Source organism: Apostichopus japonicus, chromosome 5, assembly GCF_037975245.1.
Source record: "Apostichopus japonicus isolate 1M-3 chromosome 5, ASM3797524v1, whole genome shotgun sequence".
NCBI classification, from domain to species: Eukaryota; Metazoa; Echinodermata; class Holothuroidea; order Aspidochirotida; family Stichopodidae; genus Apostichopus; species Apostichopus japonicus.
In genome coordinates this window covers 14,956,769-14,974,581 of record NC_092565.1, presented here as the reverse complement: position 1 = coordinate 14,974,581, position 17,813 = coordinate 14,956,769, and the positions used below count along the sequence as shown (strand labels likewise).

The following is a 17,813-nucleotide window of genomic DNA, read 5'->3' as shown; positions in this document are numbered from 1 at the left end:
TTATCCTCTGAAGACTTATCGAATTGAGAAGGCTTGAAATGAGTCGGTGTTCAGCCACGATCTAACACGGATAGGGTCTCAAATAAGCTACTGTTAGGCTTCCTGATCCTTGGGTATCTAAACTAAACTAAACTAATCATTATTGAGAGGAATACAATATTTATGACACTTGCTCTAAATGCATCCAGGAATCCCACAACAAAACAACAACAAAACGTATAATACATGTTTATCATGACTTATTATATTTAATATGTATACTTCAACACATAACTAGCCATCTTTAGTAAACCACATAAAATATAATTAAAAGAAAGTTTAAAGCAATTTTGGACTGTCACATTTTTAAATGGTCATGTGACCACTATTTACCAGGTAACCATCGCAAAATGCAGAAAGGCCCAAATGAACTTAATTAAGTCATTCTTGAGTCGCACCACGATATCTACAGCCCTACACATGTAATATGTGATTCTCAAGTTAAGACTTAATGGAAATATCGTCCAGTTATTCATCAATCATCGATAGTCTTGCTATAGTCTTCGGTTATTGGTATAGGTCTAAATAGACTTGGGGTTGGGGGGGGGGGGGGAGTGGTGGTGCTATGTCAGGGGTGCGGGTGCATGTCTATATATGAACATATGCCACAGCGATTGAACGACATTTGTACCCTTCTCGTTTGATAGCAACCGGAATCGCCGGAGGCTAATATTTGTATTTCACGCTGAAAACCATCTAGCCGGCCTATTTACCTTCGACCATTTTTGGTTTTACCCGCAACTCGGGGTCAATGAGCTTCTGACGTGAATATAACTCGATCTGATATTTCAATTATTTTTCAGCAATTCACTCAAACAGGTCTTTACATGTCCATATGACTTCTTTATGGTTTGTCGTGCCAACCATTGAGTTATTGCTGTTTATAAAGTTTTTAGTAGTTGAAGCAAAGGGGTGAAATATATTAATATTTCATGTGTTATTGCGTATGTGTTTATTGCGTGTTTGTATCTTCGGTAAAACATCAATAATTACACTCGAACGCCCTCTAATATTGTCCTGAGCGATGCGACCATATATTTGATTTTACTGTGACGTGATGAGTAGGCGAGCAAATCAATCCAACATTGACAAATTGACAAGAACTTGTTATATTTTTCACAAGTAGGGTTTTCTCGATATATACCGCCCATCCATTTCTTTGCCTTTTCATAGGAATTAGTCTAGACCTAGCAATCTGTATTGTTCAGCGACCATTGATGATCTCGGTCAGTCGGCTATCCAAATAATGCCAGATTTTAAGATCTAATTATACTTTTGAATGAGTTTGACCAAGATTTAGTTCTTAGTGAATGCCAAATTACTAGGTCACTAAACAATAGACTAATTTGGTATTATTGTTGTGGTATCAAGAAGCTCTCAACCTACAGGAAGGATGACCATCTATCCGTAGATACCGGTACTGATCAAGAGGAGGATCGAGAGGAGGAGGAGGAGGAGGAGGAGGAGGAGGAGGAGGAGGAGATGAACAACGGTTAAATTTGGCAACAGTGAATATATGAAATGACTTGACTCATGATGCAACCAACGCATGTGGATAGAACGAATGCTAAACGCTGCCAAAACGAAGCAATGCGATTATAAAAAGCAAGCCACGTGTTAACTAAAATGGAATTTAACAAATAAATATGTTTCTTCGACAAAGGCAAAATAACATTAACCTATCAGAAGTGTTGTCTCTGTTAACGACAAGCTAGAAGGTCATAGGTCAGATTCTTATTCATCATCATTGTCGAGATCTGTGGCCATAGCGCACGTAGCACCACATGTAACGCACCGCAAGGTTACTACTGGTGCCCCGGTCCTCCTTGGTCTGTGACGTCATCAACGAAACGTGCGACATAATTCATGTAAATCAATTCCATAGTAAATCAAGATTTTTGAATTTGTTTTTCTTTTGTTTTTTGCCTTTTTGTTTTGTAAAATAACAATTGAATATATGATGATGACAATGTAGCATATACATAAACATTTTAAGGGGACCCGGTGGTGGGGGAGGGTGTTGGGTGCACGGGACTAAGATACAGTGTATATATATATATATATATATATATATATATACATGTATCATTCTGTACGCTACATGAATAAAATTTACATTTTTTGTTTTGGCGATTTAATATATGAATTTTTGGTAGATTTAGCCGTCCGTCGCGAAAGTTCCATATTTTGGAAACAAATAATGTATTTTGGGCGTGACAGTCAATCCAGTATGTTAAGTGGATTCGTGTTTGCCCGATTTTTCGGGACAATGATAGACTTTTACCGTGTAAACAAATCACCACTTCCCCACCCCTCCCCCTCCCCTTGAAGGAAGGATTACGCATAAAGGCACTGTTTAACGTGGCTACTCTGAGTGTGGGGAACGATCAAATTGCAACCACAAAGCTATAGAGTTAGTTCTATCCACACCTCCTTTCAACCCTAAACCCACTCCCTCCAGTTTTCCCCAACCTCACTCATCACCTATCATATAACCAACAGATCATGGACACAAACACACTCTAGTTCTGTGGACCTTTGGCTTTCATTTTACACTACCCTAACCAGTATCCTACGAGTATTGTATTTTACAACTTCCAGATACACATACAGAATTAGGCAATATATCAAAGTGGGTCTATCGCCCCATTTTTACAGTATACAGTAATATGAGTAAACAATCCATTTGTCCTCAGCCTTCAATATCAATGAAGCCCTGGCCACCCTTGGACCAACATTGCACCTTCTAAAATTAAATTGTACATTATTTACCATAGTTAGTGCAGATAGTTCCTGGATGGTACCATCTGTTTTATTTAACTTATTTAACACTCGCAAAATACCTACATATTTCAAGGGTCAAATGCTATCTTTGCAAATATTTTCTGCTCATTGATAATACTTCCTTTTACCTTGGAACGCCGTTACCGCTATAATTATATCTATATTGAGACAGACCAAATAAACTGCTGTGGAGCTCTCCCCAGTGAACAGTCTTTAACCTTGACCTAATTTTGGCACGTGACTCACACGTCAGTCTGATTATATGTAATGCTTTCATTCTGTTCATTTATTGCAAACATTCGAAGTCCAACGTGAAGGTCACACGAATGTCAGTGAAATACTTATGCCCGATGTATACGATGTGTAGAATTGTCAACACGAACGATCAAGTTGTTTATATAAACAGTTAAAACAACAGTAAAATCACTCAAGTGCATGTCGTAGGGTGGTTGGGGTTATTGGGTTAGATTAAACGCACATGTACAATCTCTCAATATATCTACAAGTGTACTGTTCTTTTACAAGCTATATACGGTCAATGAAAGAAATTATCCTCGAGGTGTTTTTATCAGATACCTACGGAAATCCACCCCCCCCCTTCCCCTCACCTCACCATTGCATTCAGCCTCTCTCGCTTCCTCCACACGGAATATTGAATTCACTCTTGGCCTTTAACCTTAATGTAAAAAGACCAAGTTTCCTTGATCGGCCCTGGGCAAATCTTGACAATTTTTTTTTTCTCGTTAAACCGTGGTAAGCGTCGCAGATCAATATGGAATTGATTTGAAATTGTATTTGAAAGGTAAACTGATCACCGACGCTTTTATTTCAATATTCAGTGTATTCTCGTATACTACATATTGGTGTACCAACTTAAGTCGCCGTTCACATTACAACAATGATAATGAACTTTTCATATACAGTTGCATGGTTCTACTCAGACAATCCGCACGCGCACAACGAAAATTATTCAGTCAATTCTGCAAACTACTCACAATTTTCGGTAATAAACGTATAATTTTCAGAATTCAAATTTTGTAAACAATATTTTTCTTTTGGGAATTTTCTGATGTCGAAGTTTGTTCATGTAACAATCATGGACTTACCGAGATGCAATTTTCATTCATATATAATTATCGATATTCACATTACCGGGACCGGGCCTGTGGGTGGGGGGTGTGCTATACGCTTCCCAAAAATATCAGTAGCTGATGGAGAAGATATACTCACACAAATCCAGTTATGAGCTTAAGTCTTACATTGAAATGACCGTAATTGCTTTTTTATAGTGTTTCTTATAGGACTACTGTTAAGCTGATGTTAAATATCCTATTATGAATACTGTTTTGGAAAATCTACTTTGATGATTTCAAGAGGGTGCAAACATATTTAACTCTCCATGATCCAAACCAAACTGGAAAAATCAAGGGTTCATGAAGGCGAAGAATTGGATAAAGAAAAAGAAATACTAAGAAAATAGAGAATATAAAGGAATAAAATAAAGTAAAACACTTACAGGTATGTGCACTTCCATATTAATATATGACAGCTTCGTATTGTTCTTTTCCCTTGGATAAATATTGCACCTTTCTGTAATTTTGAGATGTAATAAAAAAAATCGCGTAACTAAGACAACTCCTAATCAGAATCTGAACTTTCCCGATTTTTCTCCTGAAACAACGTAGTCCGTTTGACGGCTTAGCTTTCCCAAAACAATATTCAAATTATAATTGCTACGTGCTCGTCCATGGTGTATAACAATCTCGTATGAAAACACAATATATATGGATTGATCTTTATATATGTTACAATTTTTAGCTAGTCCTGGTATCTGCTTCAAGTTCCAAAGGTAAGAATTAAACTCGACATCATGGTCAATGGTCTTATATAATAAACTGCTACGCATACTGCCTTTGTGAATGGACCAATGAGACAAGTTTTGCAGAACGGTACCGCAAGAGGGTTCTTTCACAGTAGACTGTGAATGGTATAATTGGCAATTCCGATTGCACGTCTGTCTACGCCACAGAATACATGTCAACTCTCTCTCTCTCGCTGTATCGTGGTAAACCTGAAGCGCGCCGTAAATGGAAGGATCTACCTTCTTCCTCTTTTTCTTCTTCAAAAGTTCGACGGTCTGCATGTTTGTGAACGAGCCTCGCTTCACGTACGAATCAGGACGAAACAATGACGTCAGTCTTGGTCAGTAAGTTAACTCTCTTTGACCTCGGGTCACCTCTCCACAAAATTGTTAGCTCAAGCACCGAAAATTGTACGGTAAGAAATTGGACCATCACCGAATACTTTATATGGTTTGGAGGGGATGGGGGGTGTCAGGTTTTATATATTTCTTTTACATGTAATGGATTATGTTGTCGTGGGTGGCAAGAGTGGTAGCGTGTACATGAGGGATGACAAATATAAAATTTCAGGAAAATTAACCTGTTTTCAATTTTCTTTAGGCGTACCCCCTCCCTTCTGTAATAATAGTTCAGACGCGTGGTATACTTATACACACTACATGTTCCTATATACCGTTCCTCGGCATGGAGAGTTGGATGAGGATCCATACGTCCATACGTTAGGTTCATGCCCCCTCCCCCATGTGGGATTAAAGGGGTATTCGGGAACCTGGGGATTATTTAGGCATATGGGGATCTCGGTTACATGATATACATGATTACACATGCTTATCCCTATTGGCATTGCTGTCAAGTGGGCCACTGTTTTTAGCCAACCACGCACATGCAACACACTTTCCAATTAAAGGGATATCATTTTTTATCTTAAGATCTCACTTCTGCATCTGATGAAATCGAGTCAGCTAATTACCATCCATCGTAAAAGAAACTACACAGCAACAACCAGAAAGTATGTCCAGCTACTGATCGGATGAGGTTTCTCTTTAGTAGAAATATTGACGTTTAATCATTACTTTGATCAAACGTAAGGAAGTACATAGGAATTGTCAGTTTTATCTCTCATAAAAAGTAATGTTTCCTCATGGGCAGCGGGTTATTATTCTACCTGAGGGGGGGGGGGGGGGCTGAGTAGGGGTTGGAGGGTGGGTGTCACAAATGTAAGGTACAATGGGTTAGGTGATATTGATATGAGATAGCCAACCCCAAATCACCTCAACACTTCACGACAAAGTGAATCCTCTGTTAGGGGCACAATCACGTATACTTCAAGGGAGATTGAGGAGGGGAGGGGAGGGATGAGGGGGTGGGAGACTTCACAACTTGTCAAATACAGCACTATTTTGCATTTGAGCACCAGTAAACCAAAATTTCTCAAAAGGGATCTGGACTTTGGGTCCGGGATCGATTATATAGACCGGGGAAACATGAGATAAAAAATAATGTATATTCGTTTTCATAATATGTTTTACGTCAAACTTGGACTTAAAGTTTGTCCTCGGGCCCAATATGGCTTCCGGTGTCATGTCGCCTTCCGTATATTTGACTTCCTTGTGATGTAGAAATGACTGTTCGTTTTCTTCATGACAGCGTAGGTGGAACTTGTGGAATTATAGTAACTTCTTGCAAAACAGCACGTTTTAATGGTCAATGTGTACAAGAGAGCAAACTGATGTTTTCAATGGCCCGTCCGTCATTGTGCGAAATTGGTGCAAAAGTTTTCACCGCGCATGCGTAACTTCCACGAAGTGGCAACGCATGTAGGATTGTTATGTGGTGTGCGATACCACGAAGTTGTACAGAGTAAAGTTATAGCGAGATCCCGGAACTCACTTTGTATACCTTTACACAAAGTAAAATCACCGTCATTTCTCTAAGTCCGTTCCTGTGTAATATCCGACGAAGATCCGGTCTATTGGCTTTTCTAAGCAAAATGCATTTGGTATACTGTAAGTCAAACAAGGGCAAAAGTCATAAAGTTTCAAAGATACTCTGCACTAACGGATACTAGGTTTAATTATTCAAATGACATACCGCATGAATAAATATATGGTTTCTTTTTTTTTTGGGGGGGGGTGCTTCAGTTACATCATCTAAGCCTCCCATATCACTGGAGTCCCTCTCCCGCACCCTCCACACCTCCCCCACCCCCCGCGCAAGCCTCGTATTGTTCACGAGGTCAGGTTATTTCCGTGACAGAAAGCATCGAATAGCAGAATACGTTAAGGGAGAGTTAAGATAAGTCAGAACGTCTCACTGAAGAACATCCAGCCAGGGGGTGCACAAAATGAAGATAATTAAATACAAAATTATAAGGAAAAAGTTTATAAGTCTAAAAGTTAAAATACTTTCGAATATAATAATATAAACGAGAAAGCAACAGCGAGACCCGCCAAACATTTACACGTTTCACTTATTTCAACGTAATGTGCCGTCCTCACATTTGATCGGAATCCCCCCCCCCCCGCCCCGCACCCTCCCACCTCGTTTTCACATTTATGATTAAGTTGTGTAATTTAAACAAAATGATTTGCTTGCAATAGTCCGTGCGTATTCAGAAATAAAATCGGTGGCGCTCTGTATCTTAAAAAGTGCTCGGGGATTTCTCCATGGAGTTAGTACTATTGGAAGGAGAGTATGCCAAGATGACAACCGAAAAATGTGCCAAATTTATTTACAAGACCTTCTCGTCCACTTAATAATAATAATAATAATACACAGTTCTTATAAAGCGCAAATACACACTTAAGTCTCAGTGCGCTGATTATTATTAACCCCTGGTCATTGGTAACTTGTCACACCCACACACCAAAGTGTGCACAATTCAATCAATCTCTCCTGGGGCACCACAGTGCACCACAACCACGTGTCCCCTGGGGGACTTCCCATAGGGTGCAGCCACAAACCGGCGCACGCAACTATATTTACAAGTTACCTCGCAAGTCCCCATTTATACACCTGGGTGAAGAGAGGCAATGGAGATAAAGCGCCTTGCCCAAGGACACAACGCAATGATCTGGCCAGGGCTCGAACCTGTAATCCTTAGATCACAAGTCCTGCCTTAACCACTTGACCACAACGCCCTCCACTTAGTAAACATTTGCACATTTTGGTCGTTAAATTCGTTGCGGTTACTGTATTGCCCTGTTTGTATGTGGCACTTTCTTTATTTTTCAGTCTTTTTCTGGAGGCAAGCAAGCAGGATTTTGTATGTCCTCCGTTCGGTCAGTGTCTGATCAGTTCAGAAGAAAACAACACAAGTATGACGTCATCAGACTCGACCGTTAGTATTCATTCTACTGCCATATGAATGACCTCTCAACTATGAACTCTAATACTTTTTAAATATTCCAACGATCATGCGTAAGCATTATCATCGACTTCCTAAAATAGCTATATGACAGTTTGGAAAGGTATTCACAATTTGGCATCTGACACTACCCTATGACATCTCACCTTAACCTTTCATTGACCCGTGGGCCGCTCGGGCAAATAACTTTGAGTACCCGCTCCCCCTCCCTACCCTTCATAATAGCGGGTGAACTATAACCAAGGCCGTCATGAACAAAATATCGTCATTAAAATAAAAAAATCACGGACTGCCTCATACATACACAGACTGCCTCCTACATACACAGACTGCCTTATACATTCACAGACTGTCTACTACATAAACAGACTGCCTACTACATAAACAGACTGTCTATTACATGAACATACTGTCTACTACATACACAGACTGTCTACTACATGAACATACTGTCTACTACATACACAGACTGCCTCATAATACACGGACTGCATCATACATACTCGGAATGCCTACTACAAACACAGACTGTTTCATACATACACAGACTGTCTACTACATGAACAGACTGTCTACTAAATACACAGACGGTCTATTACATACACTGACTGTCTACTACATACACATACTGCATGTCATACTGTATGCAAAGAGTGCTTATAGCTACATACACATACTGTCTACTACATTAACAGACTGTCTACTACATAAACAGACTGCCTACTACATGAACAGACTGCCTACTACATGAACAGACTGTCTACTACATAAACAGACTGCCTACTACATACACAGTCAGTCTACTACATAAACAGATTGCCTGCTACATGAACAGACTGTCTACTATAAAAACAGACTGTCTACTACATAAACAGACTGTCTCCTACATAAACAGACTGTCTACATACTCAGATTGTCTACTTCATGCAAAGACTACCTACTGGATGCTTGTAATATCAAGATTTTATTTAATTATAAACATATCGTAGTCTAGAACATTCTTCACTGCCGATATCAATCACTTGAAAAAAATATGAATGCAATAGAATTTCGTGTGGAAAACTAACCGAAACGGACTAGGGGAGGACTGAGATATAAAGTACCCAGTGATAACACCGGTCGGCGTACGCTGGGATTTTGAAGCAAGCGTTATTTCTTTTTAATTTGTTTTTTTGCGTCACGGATGAAACTAGAATACCTTTCGCGACCAGAGGGAAATCGACCACTGCGGCACCTCAACCTTGTGGCCCCTTCGACGCCTCTGGCCTAACGCCACGCGGGTTCCGAACCGGTAGGCCGATAGGCTTATCTGCCCCCTACCTCTGGCAACATGATGGTAGATAAAACCATCTTCGACTACAAGATGGTCAAAGTGAGTTGAATGTCACTACAATTCAACCTTAACCCATAGAAGTATTTGCGTCCATGATATGACGTAAACTAAATGCGAAATACCGATACTACATCCTTACCTGTGCCAGGCACTGCCAAAATTAAAATGATGATATTCAAACAAAAAACACACGTGCCGTTGTTTGTCCTCTGGGACCGCATTTTTGGTCGATAAGAAATTTTGACAGAACGCATCCTGTCATGATTACGTAACATCCGATAAGCTCCGCTTCACCCAGTGAACTGTCTGTAACGTGTAATATTGGCCTTTGTCCTCAAACTTACGTTCCGATTGACTGTGTAATGACCGAATAAGTTAAAGCGGCAGTTGACGAAGTTTCCTTGCGCATGACACTTAAAGAAAATAGTCACCAAATATGAAAGAATACACATCTTGTATTTATGTAACGCCAAAGAATTACAACTGACGATGATAATTTGATATTATGTGATAATAATATAAATATATACAGGATAATATAAAGATAATACACCATAATAATATACTACGTTTACATGATTTTAATAAGATTTTACACGATGATAAGTCCACGAGAATAATAAGAAAATAGATGATGATAATAATCGAATACACGATACTACTAGAACTGCCTACGATATAATTCACGGGCGTATGCATATCCATATATGAATACGCGTATGAATATGCAAATATTATTCATAAGGTAGACCTCACGGATCACATACATACTGTTGTAGAGTGTTGTTCGTGTGTGTGTGACGCGTTTACTTGTAGTAACCAATCACAACTTACGATACAGAAGTGCAAGAATTGTTTATACCAAAGTACTAGGTACGAATCAACTAGCAACTGATTATAGGAACTCACAATTGTGCTGGCAAGAAGTTACAGGGAATTTTATACCCTGTATAAATAATACAAAAGTCCAAACTCTCATGCATATGCATAAAGCATATGCAGACGCAGCGCTTCTTATCGGTAGTAGTTTAGGTTACCATCGTTTACTTTCTTATAATAATCGTGTAATTTCTTATTATATACACGTAGTTTCTTATTATTATGTTATATTTATTTTTATCATCGTGTAGATTCTAATTATCATCGTGTATTTTCTGTTTGTTATCGTGTTAAATCAGTATATTATCGTATATAATCCGTATATTATAGTATAAAATTCTATTATTATCATCAGTTGTGGTCCTTTTTCGTTCAGTATGTAATACCGTTAATAAATGGGGCAACTCTCCCTGTTTTTTTTTTCACGTACCGCATTATGTTTAAGTTGGCTTTATTTCATTCCGGAAAGCCATATTTAATATTTTACGAGAATCTTTGTGGAAGTTGGCATATCTTTTTGTCAAATATGAATTAATACAGCTATACTTTTCGGATTGGAAACAATCCATACCTTTAAATATCCAACAGATTTTGTTGTTGACTGTTTTACCAAAGTTCATAGCTCCGTCTACACTTTGTTTTTTCAATTATTATGTTTTTTTTATAGTTTTGTTTTGTTTACAAACGAGACAAGATTAACCAGGTTACACATCGCATGGGTCTTTCATTTTACCATTTACTCGTACCGGTTGTGTTTAATTCAAGATTTAGTTCAAGTTTAATTCTAGATAAACTGCTCTCTCAAGTTTGTTCTGTAACTCTGAAGATTTGGCACGGAAGGTGCCTATGTAAACTGACAAATCAAAAAAGAGGCGTCGCCTTCTAGATCAAACATAAAAGCTAAATCGTCCAAAGTATAATATGTGTGATACGGCGGCTACAACTGCAGTGCTAGCAAAACACTTGAAAGATGACTTATCTTTTGAATATAGGTAAACAATATAGCGTAGTCTTCATAACCTTTTAACTTCCCTAGTTCGATTGGCACGTGTTATGTTGAAAGATATTCGAAGAATACAGGATCGAGGAACTATTTACAAATAATAAGGTATATAGTTATTTGCATTTATGAGTAACCAAAATGAAAAGCTAATAATTATTCATTTAATGGTGGAAGGAATATTTAATACCGTAACTTGTGATGTCAATACTATTTAAACCTAGAGTGACGTATGCACATAGGCCTACATATATATATATATATATATATATATATATATATATACATATACACATATATATATACATATACATATATATATATATATATATATATATATATATATATATATATATATATATATATGTGTGTACATCATATATTCGATCTTAGTGGTCATAAAATCAATCAACGGTTAATCACTCACCACTATCTAAATGTAATATACATATATATATATATATATATATATATATATATATATATATATATTTTATTACATATTGCATTGGATATTTATGGCTCTTGCATCGGATATTGGTTCTTCATCTTGATGGCCTATCATTCAGCGTAAAACCACGACAGTATTAAAGAACCGTTTCAACATGTGTCTCATGACGACATATATACATCATCTCTGTTTTACTGTTGTCACTCTGGGATGTTTTTTTTTTTCTAAAGCGAATCAGTGATTCATCTTTACCTCCGAGAGTGAAACGTTATCGATCATTGACAGGAACCGTGAAGGGACTAGAAAGTTGAAATGTCTATTTTAAGATATGTATAGACCAATAGAGGATAAATTCCAAATTTATAGTAAATATTCAACAATAAAAACTACCGACAATTATACATTCTTATTCTTGTTTCATATAATTACAAGGAAGCCCTCTAGAGGAACACTATTGCTTTATTTCAAAAGAAAGTAATCTTAGTTAGATTAAGGAAACGACTGGTACAACTATTCCATATTCATTTTGCTTATCTTAAAGTTCGCATAATAAACAATCATATTGGAGGTCACGATCATGTATACCTGTATATAGTTAAGTAGTTATTGGAGAGACAGGGCAAATATAAATTAAGAAAAGAATAAAAACATTTTAATATACTTTACTGTCATTGCAGTTGAATATTTATACTACAACAATTATAAAGCTTTTATTCAAGTTGTTTGTGTACATTCAACATTGTTCTAATACTATATTGTTCTATACTAATTTTTCAATTATCACCCTGTTTAGTCTATACTATATATAGCTACACACACTATTTTCTTTCAGACAATATTTCATTTTACCATACTTTAATGGCAACATAATAACAGTAAACATTATACGAACTTAATAGACGATGAATTGACGCTTCATAATAATCGTCTTGATTGATGATATTTTTAAATTTAATTAATCAGTCCCATCGTTGGCACTGTATATAGGTAAGCGATAGCTGTATATATAGGTAAGCGATAGCTGTATGTAAGTAAGCGATAGCCGTATAGGTAAGCAAAAACGGTATACAGGTAAGTGATATAGCCGTATATATAGGTAAGCGATAACTGTATATAGGTCAGGGTAAATGTTTATAGGTCAAGATAACTGTATATAAGTCAGCGATAACTGAATATATATGTCAGTGTATTTACTGTAAGTGAAAAATAGGTACTGTGATTACTGTATATATTTTAGTGATACCTGTATAAAAGCTGGTGATGACTGTATGTAGGTAAGTGATAACTGTATAAAGGCTATAGTGATTACTGAATTAGATATAAGTGATTACTGTAAGTGATAACAGTATATATAATTATATATATATATATATATATATATATTTATATAATATATATATATATATATATATATATATATATATATATATATATATATATATATATATATATATATATATATATATATATATATAGATATATATATAGATAGATACATAGGTAATGTGATTACTGTATAGGTGATAACTGTATGAGGGCTAGTGATTATTGTATATTGGTAAGTGATTATGTAAGTGATTATTGTGTATACAAAGGCACTGTGATTACTGTATATAGGTAAGTGATTAACTTAATCGTTACAATGGAGTCAATGATCTTTTATCCATTTGAAAGGACTCTACATTATAGATCAAACCAAACTCTTACCTTGAAGTTGTCTCCTGAGGACCAGATTTGATACAGTTGTAGGCCTTCTATATAACTTATCCATGATATTTGTTAATGTGAACAATAATATATTCCATATAAACACATATATAGTCTATACGCTGCCTTGATATAGCATACTCCGTCCATGTTATTGGCTTATCCATTCACTATATGATGATGTAATGATGTTTATCTAAGTCCCCGAAAATAGTGAAATTATTTATCTTGAAAACATATCACTAAAAGTGAAGTGAAGTTCCGAAAGTACGACAATTATATCCCTCTGGTATAGATCTACAAACATCCAAATTAACTTTTGTTTCAGTATTAACATATACTTTCATGTATATTGATCATTAATAAATTGTTGACATTGGAAAGTATCAACTATAATGCATCATTATCATTGTCTACGTTAGTCAAACCACAGTAACGCCTCGTAATGAACGCGATGCTATTTACAAATCTTATAAACTGTCTTTAAAACCCGTTGAAAGAAGTGAAGTAAAATATCTGATTGGTGACGTTGAAAAGTTGTGATACTGAGATAAATATTGAAGTTGACATTTCAATAACTGAAGCGTTAGACAATTTAGCATGTTTACATGTTAAATATTGTGTCAATAATAAGTCAATATCTAAATGGGCGAATGTTTTTATGTTAAGATGTCTCAATTTGTAGTATATTTCAGCAGACTGGCGATTAAACTTAGAATGTTGTTTGGAAAGGAAACATTGTTACCTGACTACAGAATACAGATGAACTATCGGCTCAGTAACTTCCAGCGTTAAACAAACAATTTCATTTGACACGAGTACCCTTCTATATATACAGAAACATTGGTGGGTAAAGTTATGGGTAAATGTGTTGGGTCAACCAGGGGCTTAATATATGTATACGGTCGGTATAGGTGTGATCTCTGACGTCATACTTTCGATAGACGTAAACTGGTCCAAAAGAAGTTTTCATTGAGTTGCTTTCAAACCCACGCACTTCAACATCCAAGCAACATAAAACCCAATTGTATTCTTTGAGTAGAAATGTTATATTATGTTAATCTCATTATTGCATTATTGACAGTGGCAAACTTGCATGAGTTGCTTGGGAGGGGGGTGTTATACTATAATATTATTCAGGATTCTACATTTATAATTTCACGACATAAGGATTACACAATAAAGGACTGTCAAACGCTGGAACGGCTCATATCCGCAATGAACACATGTCGCCAATATACAACATATATAATCCTAAAAATAGGATGACTTCATACACAAAGTACATTTCAGTTAACTTACCATTCTGGTAAAACATTGGTTTTGTTTTTGTTTGTGCTTGTCTTTCTTTCTTTTCAACTGAAACAGGATACGTTACTATCACTCTGACGGCACACACTTACTTCCTTTAGGCGTTTCATGTGTGCCTCGTACAGATAGTACTTTCAGATTAAAAGAGGCTCAACAAAAAAATAAATTTATTTGTATTATTTTGTCTTTATACTGTCAAAAGTGCAGCACTATGGTTATTGGTTTGTCATTGTTTGAAGAGTATAAAATGATGAATTGTATTCGAACTGAAAGTGTGAAAAATTACTGCATGACAGCACTTTTTATAGAAATTCATTCAAATTAGGCTATGTTTATTGGTAGACAGTATAATGTGTTAAGTTGAGAAGGAAATGAAAACAGCCCACCATTAAAGGCTCGCGGTTTTTATAAAACTTATTTCAGAAAACCGTGTTGCAATAGGGGCATATACTGTGACGTATCTATATACCTGATGTTTAAAGGTCTGCTGTATACACCCCAACTATAGCACGCTATCATGGAAAAGTTTCTTGAGATTACGTAATCGGACCTGCCTTGGTCGTAAATGACCTCTTTTTACCAATTAGTCTGCAACGCCTGCTACATATATTTTTTATTACATGAGGTCTTTGTGTGAACGCTGTATGATTAACTACACTGTAGACATGAACATATTTCCACACAGTGTTTACACAAAGAGCCTAATGGTGTTAAGAAGCTATATGGAAGCTACAGCCTGAGGTCGATTTACAACCGTGACAGGTCGATTACGTAATCACAAAACTTTCCTAGCTATATCGTGCTATAATAGGAGCCATGCACTGATAAAGCAGATCTTTACGGTCGTATTGATAATATTTGCTATAATCTGGTCATGCCTCTGGATAAGGATATCAAACTGCAAGTGTATGGCATATATTTATGATCCATATGCAACATATGAGGCCTTTGTTTGTTTTATATTTGGCAAATACTATAGTGGACAAGCACCATTGAACACTTCCATAGGAAAACCGTTCAATGAACTATTGATTGAGTCATTGCACACCGTCAAGAAAAACTTATTGTTTGTTTTCTCATGTATATATACAACCACATAACCTGTATCACATATTTAGCTAGCAATAGATGTGAAGTTTGTTTTCACATCACGTCATACACTAGGAATACATTGGCTTTCTATACTAATATGTCTGTAACGACAGTGTGAGATGTTTTAAAGTATAGGGCAAAATCACCGAGGGGAGAGTGTACTCAAGGGCGTAGGAACCGGGGGGCTGGGGGGGGGCGCCAGCCCCCCCCCCCAGTGAAAAATGTGGAGGGGCGGAAGTATCATTCTGCCCCCCCCCCCCCCCCTCCGGTTCGCAAGTCAGAAAACCCCTTTTTCATTTCCAAATGAGAAAAAAAATCTCATTTGGAGCACCAAATTGCATCTAAGGCCAGGTGAAAATACAAAAATAATTTAACAAAATGGAGTGGGTGTTGAAGTGTGCTATATTGCACCAAATTGCATCTGAGGCCACCTGAAAATGCAAACAAAATCCAAAGGGACCCCTCCCCCAGGCCGACCATCAGTTTTCAGCCCCCCACTCAAAAGTACCTTCCTACGCCACTGAGTGTACTCATATATAGACTATATCAATACCAGAAATTTTCTTGTACGCTCCGCGCCAACCGATGGTGGCGCTCCGCTTAGATAGTAATTCGCGCCCCCGGGTTAGAAAATCCTGGATACGCCCCTGATAGGGTAGAGAATCGTGCCTGAAGTTGTAGCAAGCAGAATTTACATATCAACAGAATATTACTTTTTCGTTGCAGTCCTATGCTTGTTAGAGGTGAATTTTGACCACATGTATAGAATTCATCCCTACATAGGTTTCTGCCATATAATTTTAGTTGAAGATAGAATAGTCCAGGTGAGATTCTATTCTGTCACACTAGAGCCCTCTGAATGACTGAGACATTCGGTAAATTGGTTGAAAGCATTATCAAAAGATTAACCGAAGATCTTTAACACCAAACAAGTTATTGAATTAATTTCAGCAATTGTATACAAGATTAGTGCAAAGAACTGCCATGTTATGATGTTGGCTAAACTATTTTCACGAAATGTATACCTATATTTTGTGTTGAGTAAAGTAAATGTTGAGTGACAAGCGTACCACACGACTAAAGCCCTCAACTACCGTCATAAAGTGCCCCTGCATGTTACCCTGGGCTGGAGTCGTTTGCTTACAGGATGGCCGGGTGATATATTCACACATTGTTAGTATAGGCCCCTATAACTACTTAGTCCCGTGTACCATGATTACTATTGCTTAATGAAAATTATACTAGGCCTATATATCATGCTCTTTCTTGACGTCATCATTACATCATGTATACCATCTTGAGCATTGTAACCTTGAAAAGACATGCAAAAAGCAAAATATGCCCCGAAAACTTACATTAATGTTTAGAAACAGCAATGATATCAATATTTCCATCATTCGTATACTATTTGGCGATTGAAGTATAAGTTCCTCCACAAGAGAATTAGATGGGCTTTCCAGGAGTCAAGTTGGTTCCCTGCACTCATTTTTTTTTTTAAATGTATGAGAAACAATGGGCTTGTTTAAATTGTTTTGACCGACGTGTGCATATTCTTGGACTAATGTCAACAACTTTAGTTAAAGTGTTTAATGGAACTATTTTTTTTTTACAAGAAAGGTCACCCAAGATTAAGCATGGGCACGAGCAAGCAAAAAAAAAGGCTGAACTGATCCACTCTCTGTCCCAGTTCTCTTACATCGAGACGGTAATCGCATGCTTTTGATAATGTTATGTTAAATTATGTCAAATGTGTATCACGAGTCGCTTGAATATGGAATAGACACTACACATGATCTTATAGCCCAAAGGCAATATGGTGACATATAACACAAACACAGTGGCACATGTCTATATATACCTACACTAAGACCGTTTGTGTCCTTTCATGAAAGCGGATGGTTTTAACGGTACTGGGTCGATATTTTGAACAAAAACATATTGGTTTAAAAATAACCATAAGAGGTTATAATTACATCGGCATCTCTGAA

The 17,813-nt window shown here is 36.9% G+C and overlaps 1 protein-coding gene across 3 annotated transcripts in view; it reads right to left on the bottom strand.

The window, feature by feature from the left end:
- LOC139967789 (uncharacterized) overlaps nt 1–17,813 on the bottom strand; it is a 60,027-nt gene that overhangs the window by 29,350 nt on the left and 12,864 nt on the right. The window contains exon 1 of one of the 3 annotated variants that reach the window (XM_071971875.1): nt 4,340–5,107. The exons of 1 other annotated variant lie outside the window; for it this stretch is intronic. In XM_071971875.1, coding sequence (XP_071827976.1) covers nt 4,340–4,357 — 18 coding nt within the window. In that variant the 5' untranslated portion in view covers nt 4,358–5,107. Of the gene's footprint in view, nt 1–4,339; nt 5,108–17,813 lie in introns of those variants that run through there. One more of the 3 variants, XM_071971874.1, reaches the window with a different exon arrangement.